General features: G+C 39.7%; 1 protein-coding gene across 1 annotated transcript; it reads left to right on the top strand.

Moving 5' to 3' along the window:
• Positions 1-8,250: 8,250 nt before the first annotated feature.
• LOC136838007 (uncharacterized) lies at positions 8,251-9,069 on the top strand. The gene has a single exon (XM_067102871.1). It carries the CDS (start codon positions 8,251-8,253, stop codon positions 9,067-9,069), a length of 819 nt encoding a protein of 272 aa, XP_066958972.1.
• The last annotated feature ends 511 nt before the right edge of the window (positions 9,070-9,580 follow it).

Here is a 9,580-nt window from a genome sequence, read left to right as displayed (position 1 = left end):
AGAGTGAGAGAGAGAGAGAGGTGATGCGTGAAACTCCAAAAGAAGAATGTTTAATCTGCATGGGTTGAGTGTTAGATGGAGGGAGAAAGGGTCGAAATTCCATGCCGTTCCTGAAGGTAGATCGCTAAAGGCAAACGTTACGTAGTATTCCTACTCGGAATATTGAGTCTGTTTCCAGGGGGGATTACATATTTTTCTTGTGGCTCTCCATTTCATTTCTCGTTTTTCTTTGAAGTTATATTGATATTGTAAGTCCGTTATTAATTCCGTTGGGGGCGGTTACCCCTTTTCTTTATTCTTTGCTAATCTGTTCATTTATTTAGTGATTAAAAAAGAACCCAGTGTTTTTCCATTTCTAACTATTTTGGCATTTTTTCAGATATATTTTAGGAAACCTCTAATGACCATTAAACAACCTTAATTGACTTGTTCATCTGTAGGATGACCTCAGTCTCTTCATGCAGTCTTAATTAATGATGGTTAATTGTCCGATCTTGGACATCAGGTTGGTTATTGACAGATTATGATTATTTATAATAGTTATAATCCAATATAATTCACATTGGTTATTGACAGATTTTGATTAGTTATAATCCCATGCAATTTCTGTCGGTTATGGACAGATTATTTTTTATAATCCCATTAATTCATATAGGTTACAAAATTTTAATTAGTTATAATATCTGTTGAGGGTTTTTCTTTGTTAACCACCTCCTTGATTTTTTTTAATCTAAGTTGGAGGTGATGCTTTCACCTTATGTTTGATCGTGAGTTCACTAACAGGATTCTAGTGTTCAAAATTAGATAGATGGATCGTGATGCACTTAGCAGGTTACCCATTAAAGGACCTTATTTTTACGTGCTCAGATAAGACGATTTGGGGCGCTGAATCCATCTCGCCCATGAAAAGAGATAGGTATCCCTCTGGTGTGCATAACGTAATATTGATATCTTTCTCACGGTAATAGATTATGAACATTTTCACATTAATTATTTTTGCCAAGTAATACAGTATATCAAATTCGCAATCATTATTTTTACCAAGGTGACAGACACTGAACCTCAAGGTCAAAACTCGTTTGATATCTGTTGAGGGTTTGGGCGCTCCTTGATTTGGTGGAGATATACTCTCTCTCTAATGCAGGATTATGTCTAGATGTAGTGTTATAAAGGTGTAAAATCTAACAAATTTTTTCCTTTTGAACGATACATTTCATTAACTCATGTCTTCAAAGGCTACAGGGGAAAGAAAATATTCGTTTTGATACTGCTTGTTTTAGAGAGAGAGAGAGAGAGAGAGAGAGAGAGAGAGAGAGAGAGAGAGAGAGAGAGAGAGAGAGAGAGTTGCCCTTACCGTCTTCAAAAGCGAGATGAATGAAAAATGTCTGTTTCTGATAATATTTTTCTTTCCTACGTACGTTATTCCTCCATTTAGATAATCTCTCTCTCTCTCTCTCTCTCTCTCTCTCTCTCTCTCTCTCTCTCTCTCTCTCTCTCTCTCTCTCTCTCTCAAAGATATTCCTTAACCAGGTATAAGAGCAAAAGCCAGCCATACTGTAGTATTTAATATTTCATATTCTTTCTAATTCTCACGTATGTTTTCTTGATATTTCCATCCCCTCTCGTAATTTCAGTTTGTAAACTATCTTTTTAGAGAAATGAACCTACTCACTACCCAAGAGGAAAAAAAAAATCTTTAAAGAATCACTGCAAGATGAAAAAACATAAAGCTGGAAATGAAAACTGGATATCAGACATTTAATCCTCTAAGAAGGGTTTCGGGTCCCCCCACTGGAGTGTGGCCAGGGGATATATTATCCCCCGAGGTATGTAGCCTTCAGGACCGTTCCTCGAGGAGATTCACTCACGGGATCCTTTAATCCCGACGATTTTTCGGAACGCTCTCTCTCTCTAGCTTCATTATTTCTGTTTTAGCAGGGACTTACAAATAGGAGAATATTTCATCTCACACAACACACACACACACACACACACACACACACACACACACACACACATATATATAATATATATATATATATATATATATATATATATATATATATATATATATATATATATATATATATATATATATATATATATATATATATATATATATATGTGTGTGTGTGTGTGTTGTGTGTGTGTGTGCTTGTAGGAATGTTAAGGGTAAAGAGTGACTGCATGCGGTGTATTTGAAAAGTGTTCTCAACTGGTTCTTGTAATGCTAGGACCACCATGAAGACAGGTAAAGAGGTACAAATGAATTAGTTCGAGGCTAAACGTTAAGGATTAGCCTATAAGGTTTTATCGGACCCAAACTCTTCAGTTCCTCTGCTCTCTGCCTCACCTGTTCCCTCCATCATTCAGTATCACCATCTTTTCAGGCAGGTTTCAGACATGACAGTGTTATCGCATTCGTAGCACCCCCTCTCCCTCTCCCTCCTCCTCCCCCTTCCTCTCCCTCTTTCTTTCCTCTCCCCTCCCCCTCAATCCTCAGTCCACTCACTCTCGCTACCGTAGCCTTATTGCATTGCTTTATTTTATTTATTATCATGAAGTGATTTTCTTAATACACATTGCGAGACTCAAAACCAGGTTTTAGAACTGGGGATCAACGCTTCAGAGAACCTCGGAATTGTGTCAAGGTCAAACTCAAGAAGGTGGAAGGAAGGAAGGAAGGAAGGAAGGAAGGAAGGAAGGAAGGACAACTACTGTAAGTGGAGGAAGAACGAAGCAAACACCGGATGACAGACAAAGGCAGAGGACTTGACTACAGGTGAACAGAGGGTGTCTGTATAAATATTTCGTGCTGTCTGCAGTGTGCTGCGCAAGGTGCACTGTAAGTGTAACCCCCTAGGAGAGATTACACTTTTATTTGATTAACTTCTTGCTTGAAAACACTTTATTTCAAAGTGGAGCACTTACAGCATATGCTTTCATTGAGTTTAATTTGCTAAGAAAAGTAGGTAAAAATATTCAGAAAAATATTGTTAGCTTAATTCGTCTGAATACAGTATTGTGAGAAATTCCGTATTAATTATTTTTTTTTTTTTTTGTTAAGGAGTAATATAGCGAAATGAAAGTAATTTTAATGATAGAGAATGAAGGGAATCCGTACTACTATAAGTTATTTGAATAAATTAAGAAAAAATACCTGTTCAAAGAAATCTTTACATATATATGCAAAGGTCACAACGCACCAAACGTACGGCAAGCATACGTGTATTTTGCCAGAAATTAATGTCACTCCGATATAGACCAGCGGTAATTACACTTAGTTCCTCTACTGCCACCGGGTTGTAAATTCCTGAGATGTCTGCTAGTATTGCACCAGCCTGGTTTTTTTGCCACGGCCCTAGGTTAGGTTAGGTAGGTTAGATTAGGTTAGAAAGATTCTAGATAATATAGGTGTGGGAAACATATTGAATTATTTTCAAGAAAATTCTATGGTTAGTTTTTAAGATATGGCGTCCAGCTTTTTTCAGGAAAGGTCCCGTACTCGGTTACATCTCGGGAAAATGCCACCTGGTTGCTTTCCTCTGATCTCCAAACGCTTAGTAAATTTGCCTCCCACTTCATAAGTGGCTCTTTGAAGAAATTAACAAAATGCTAAAGGAATCTCGACGCATTTTGCCTTGCTTCTCTAATAGACTTGCTGAATTCAGGATTCTGATTGGTGAATCCTTTGGGGGTAATGTTATATATATATATATATATATATATATATATATATATATATATATATATATATATATATATATATATATATATATATATATATATATATATATATATATATATATATATATATATTATATATATATATATATAAACTCCCTTACACCTTCCATGGCACCATTGAAAACAAGTAAAATTTCTCGGAACAGACCAACTGGTAAATTTTTTTGCCGCAAAAGGCATGAATAATTACAAGTAGTGCAGAGAAGTAAAGAAAAAGCTAATAGTTAAAAACTACCTTAAAGAAATGAATGGGTAAAGCTTGCCTCTTTTAGACTTTGTCAATAAACAACCAATAAGAAGCATTTGAGTGAAGCCTCAGTCAAGAAATAACTTGAGAAATTGGATATGTCCTTGTACTAACGGCGAAAGAGTGAGCAAACATGGAATAGTAGTGGGAAGATAGGAATGATGAGGACAGAGAGAGCCAAAGAGAATAAAAGGGTTCAAAAAGAGAGACGCGGAAAAAAGGCAGAAGACTGGAATTGGAAAAAATTGTGATACAGGAGCTGACATAGTGTAAGGAATCGATTTGGGAGATGTCATGTCATGTCATGTCATGCACTGTGCAGGAGAAGGAGAAGGGATGAAAGACCTCTCTAACGTCTGAGCACTTGAGGAGAAAACGAGGAAATGAGAAGAAAAGGGAGGTGAAGAGAAGTAGGGTAAAAGGTGCCATTTGGCGTCCTGGCATCCTGAACATTTTGGCGTCCTGAACATTTTGGCTTCCTGAACATTTGGCGTCCTCAAGAAAGGGTGTCATTTGCCGTCCTCAATTATTATTCATTTTATTTTTTATATTTTTGGTGAAGAAAATAACATGCAATTTTATTTTTATATTTTGCTTTCGAAAATAACATGCATATATAAAAAAAAATTATGTAGTAAGTAGGGGAAAAGGTCCCCGAACTGATATAAGAGAGGCCCACTGAGTGACTCATCAACTGTCGCATGACTGATGAGATGAATCAATGTAAACTATCTGTTATTAATCCCACTTTATCGATAAGAGTCTGATTGTGAGGAGGAGACACCTTGCCGAACAGATCTGAGCTGATATTAGAGAGCCCCACTGTGAGACTCGACCACAGCTGTGTGTCTGATAAGAGTTGAACCGTTATAAACTAACTGTTATTAATCCCACACTATGATAAGAGTCTGATTAGGTATCCGCTGCTGATATGATTTAGACCCGCCGCGTGACTCATGAACAGGTGTAACACTGATAAGAGTTGAAGCGTTATAAACTATCTGTTATTAATCCCACTCTATCGATAAGAGTCTGATTAAGTATCTATCTGTTATTAATCCCATTTTATCGATAAGAATTTGATTAGGAGTGACGTCCCGCTATGTAATGTATGAGTTTGCCGAGACGGATATCAGTTCACAGAACGCGTAGCTATACTCCGCAACATCCCGCCAGCAGAGATGGGTAATTCCAGCAGTTCCAGCAGTGGCAATGACAGCTCAAACAGTAGCGAACAGCCAATGCCATGGGATTTATTAATACCATCAGTGGCAAAGACATTGCATAGGAGGTAGAGTAGCGCTAATGGTGGAAGAAGAAGAAGAAGAAGAAGAAGAAGCAGTGAGAGAGGTCAGAAAGGACCGAACCCCAGACTCATCCCTGCAGGAGAGAACGCTTCTCTCAGCTCTGGTAATAATAATAATAATAATAATAATAATAATAATAATAATAATAATAATAATAATAATAATAATAATAATAATTTAATTTTTTATATATGATGCAAGACCAGTCTACGTGAATATTGCCACACTTTTTACATATAAAACTTTCCATTTTATAATTGAAAATTCACCACAGCCATTCCTATTCTGCAGCCCCTCCAAACACCCGCACTACTCTACTGAGCGAAGCAAGGGTAACCTCTGTAGGAGAGAACACAGGTACTCCTGTACCTGGTAAGAATAATTCATTTTGACCAGTCTCCATAAAATAAAACATTGTCACCTTTTACATATAAAACATTCTTTTGATACTTTTAAAATTCACCACAGCCACCCCTATTTCGCAGCCTCCTCCACCTCCACTTCGAATGCCTCCGCCGCACCTCCACCGCCGACCGTCCCACCCCCATCGAGTGAAGCAAATGTGATGGAAACATCTGCAGCGAATGCTGGAAGCACCATTGCTTGACAGGGAAGGAGAGGTAGGCAACCGGATTGTGAGTGCCATCACATACTCGACTGCGGTGGGAACGCACGTCGATGTGACAACGACACTCAGACTTAACCGAATGTAACTCGCCGAGGAGGTTATACGTGCTCTCAACAACCTGAATGTAAATAGCGCCATGCTATACTTGTGCATTGTCATCAGCAGAGAGAGAATGATGGGTGCCAGTGCCTCTTGTGAAACTGGTACTTTTTACATTAATACCCTACCAGTGTTAACATTGGTGGACACTGCGCTCGATGTGATAGACGAGGCTATTGAATATGTGGCGAGCAATCTGGAAGATAGACTAAACTTGAGTGAAGGTTCAGGTTGGCGCATCACATCGTTGTGCAGTGTACAGATCAAGATCTCCCGGCGAGAACTGGTGAACATGGCCAATTTTCGAGAGTATCCCGCAGGAGTTAGGGGTGGTGGACAAATCGTTAACATCAATTCGGGGTACAACTGCATCATTACAGCGTTAGAAGCGTACAGCATACTCGAGGGAAATGATGATCCTAACCGCAACCTCACCCAAGATGTGAAAAGACGAATAAACTTGAAACGCTTCACCATTAAACACACGCACGACATACCTGTGAACAGGTATGTTCACTTAATATTTATATACATAAATATTAAGTGAAGTGGTCATGGGAAACGGACAGAAAAAACACTGGACAGTACATCTCGCCAGAAAAGGGGGCAATAAATCATTTCCCAAACTAGTTCCTCTACTGTTGATCACTGATGACCATGTCGCCCTCATCAAGGATTTGCCAACCTTCGTAGATACTTTCCACCATTTGAAATCAGGTATGCGTGACCATGCAGCGGGCGTGTGTTACAATTGCCTCACTCTCTTCAAAACTCCAGCCATTTGCGACGCTCACATCCAAAGATGTTCAACCCGAACCACCGTTCTATACCCTGAACCCAGCCAGTTTAAACAGTTCACCAAAGTGAAAGCGCTGAATAAAAGCTCACACATCGCCTTCTTAGATTTTGAGGCATACAACAGACAGCCAGAAGAAGAAGATGAAAACCCAAGAATCATTTCGAAGCAGAAAGCGTACGCCTATTGCTACGTCATCATCAATGGCAGAAGCGGCGAATACTACATACACAGAGTAGGTGTAGGTGAACAGCGTGTCGACGATTTTCTCAGTAAAATTGCGAGAAACTGGGCCAGGTTATGTGAGAGGAAATTAAATGTGAAACAAGTTGAAAGATCCCTACCCGTTTTAGTACATTATTTATCATATGATGCCGCCCTCATCTTGAAAGAAGCGTCCGCCAAACACAACTCTGAAATTTTGAAACATGATGGGGGGTACATTTTATGCACTGAAAACGGGTAACATCCGATTGATGGATAGTTTGAACATGATAAGAAATCGCTATCCAGTCTCGCTTCGAGCCATATTAAACAGAAGGGGTAACTGGAAATTACACATCGGATGTTATCCAAATATCCCGACGAGTGCACAGAACTGGTTTCAAGTACGGATAAACAGTATTACCCCTATGATTATGTCACATGTTTCAACGTGTTGAGAAAAATGGGTTTCCCTCTTAAAGTGCATTTCGATTCCTCACTGACGGGGGAAAACATACCCGACGAAGGATACGAGCACATCTGCAAAGTGTGGAAGGCTGCAAAGTGCACTAACCTGCTTGATTATACCATTTTATATTTGGTTATGGATGTGGGATTATTGTGCGATGTTTACTCTGCTTGGAGGAATGCCGCTTACGCGCAATTTGGATTAGACCCGATCTATTATATAACCTCTACCGCTCTCTCTCTAGATGTATTACTTCACTCTTCACGAACGCGCCTCGCCCAATTTCTGACGGGGAAACTTACCAGTTGATTTCCAACAACATTAGAGGTGGTTTCTGCAGTCTAGTCCAAAGACACGTCATAGCCAACAATCCCAAGTTAAATACTAATTTTAAAACGGGTGACAAACAATCATATATATTATATGTTGATTTCACTAGTCTTTATCCCACAGTCATGAGCAGATATAAAATGCCTCTGGATGAAGTAATGGAGCTCTCCCCTGCCGAACTTGAGAGTTTTATCGCCAGCGATATCACGAACATCAATTCGCAGGGGGAATACGGTTACTTCATCCTCCTCGATACCAAGAAGGTTAGAGACGATGTCGCTCTCCGGACTGATGACTTCCCTTTGGCCTTGCACCATATGAACGTGACTTTCCAACACCTCTCCCCATTCTAAAAGTCTATTGGAAAAATTCAATGTGAAGCTGCTTAAGAAGAATGTTAAACTGGTGGGTACACATTTGCCAATGTGCAACCATCTGATCTGTCTTCCTCTTTTACAAACGCTGATAAGACTCAGGCTGGAAGTGGAGAGGATAAGGAAAGTTTACAAGCTCAAGCAGGGATATTATTTGAGGGAATACATCACTGAGAATGCAGAGAGGAGAGCGAAAGAAACGGACCCCGACAAGAGGAACACCATCAAAATCTTGATGAATGGTCTTTTTGGTGTAACCATTAAAAACCCTTTAAACTATTCCACCAGGACTGTTGTTACCACCAACGAAACCTCACTGCTTAGAAATGTGTCTAAGCATATGTACAAATCTTTTGAGAGGTTGGAGGAATACCGGTACATTGTGAATCACTGCAAGGAGACTGTCAAAGCTGAATCCCCGATCTATATTGGATTCAGCATACTGGATCTGGCAAAGGACATGGTGTACAAGTTCCGCTACGACGTTCTTCAAAAACTGTATGGCGGGAGAGTTAAGCTTCTGTACACTGACACCGACAGTTTGATCTCCCTGGAAACGAACGATCTCACGTGCGAATTGAAGGATGTGCTCAAACCTCATTTGGATTTGAGTAACTTCCCTAAAACTCACACGGCTTATGACAGTTCGCGCCAGGGAAAGCTCGGACTTGTTAAAGTCGAAACAGTAGCTGAACTCATCAGAGAATTCATCGGTGTTAAACCTAAAGTGTATTCTTACGAAACACAAAACAGTCGGTGCAATACTTTAAAGGGGATTCAAAGTTGCAGGCAAAAAACCATTAGTCATAGTCAATACCTGGATGTAATAAAAAATAATGAGATTACGCACACTACAGTGCACAATTAACAGATGATGCAGGGAACAATGTGTCACACCCAGCAGAGAAAGGTAGCTCTATGTCCTTTAGAGGACAAGAGATATTACCTCACTCCATTTAAATCTTTCACTTACGGACATCCACAGATTGCAGCGAGCGAGTTAGAGGAGGCCGTTAGCGAAGATGATGACACATCACCTCGAGCACCATTGCCGCCCTTCCCTCCACCTATGCCAAGTACATCCGGAATTCCCGATGTACAACCCTTTACTCTGGCGATTCAGTACCCCCCGATAAAAGGTTGTTCTAAAAGACGGAGAGTGGACAGCAAATTGGTAGATGAGCAACAGCAGCAGCAGCAGCTGTTGCAACCTGCATGGGCTAAGCCGATGCCCTTCCCACCTGCCAAGAAAAGACGGCTGAGCTTTAGTAGACGCGTGTGAGAAGAATGTACAGTTTTTTCAATTAATGTAAATATGTACAATGACTCAAAAAAGTTTTGCAACATACTTCAAAACTTTTCGGACAACAGCTTATAAT

This window comes from Macrobrachium rosenbergii, unplaced genomic scaffold (genome assembly GCF_040412425.1).
Source record: "Macrobrachium rosenbergii isolate ZJJX-2024 unplaced genomic scaffold, ASM4041242v1 13908, whole genome shotgun sequence".
In the NCBI taxonomy this organism is placed as follows: Eukaryota; Metazoa; Arthropoda; class Malacostraca; order Decapoda; family Palaemonidae; genus Macrobrachium; species Macrobrachium rosenbergii.
Note: the sequence above shows the minus strand (reverse complement) of the source record. Positions and strands in the feature narration are given on the sequence as shown.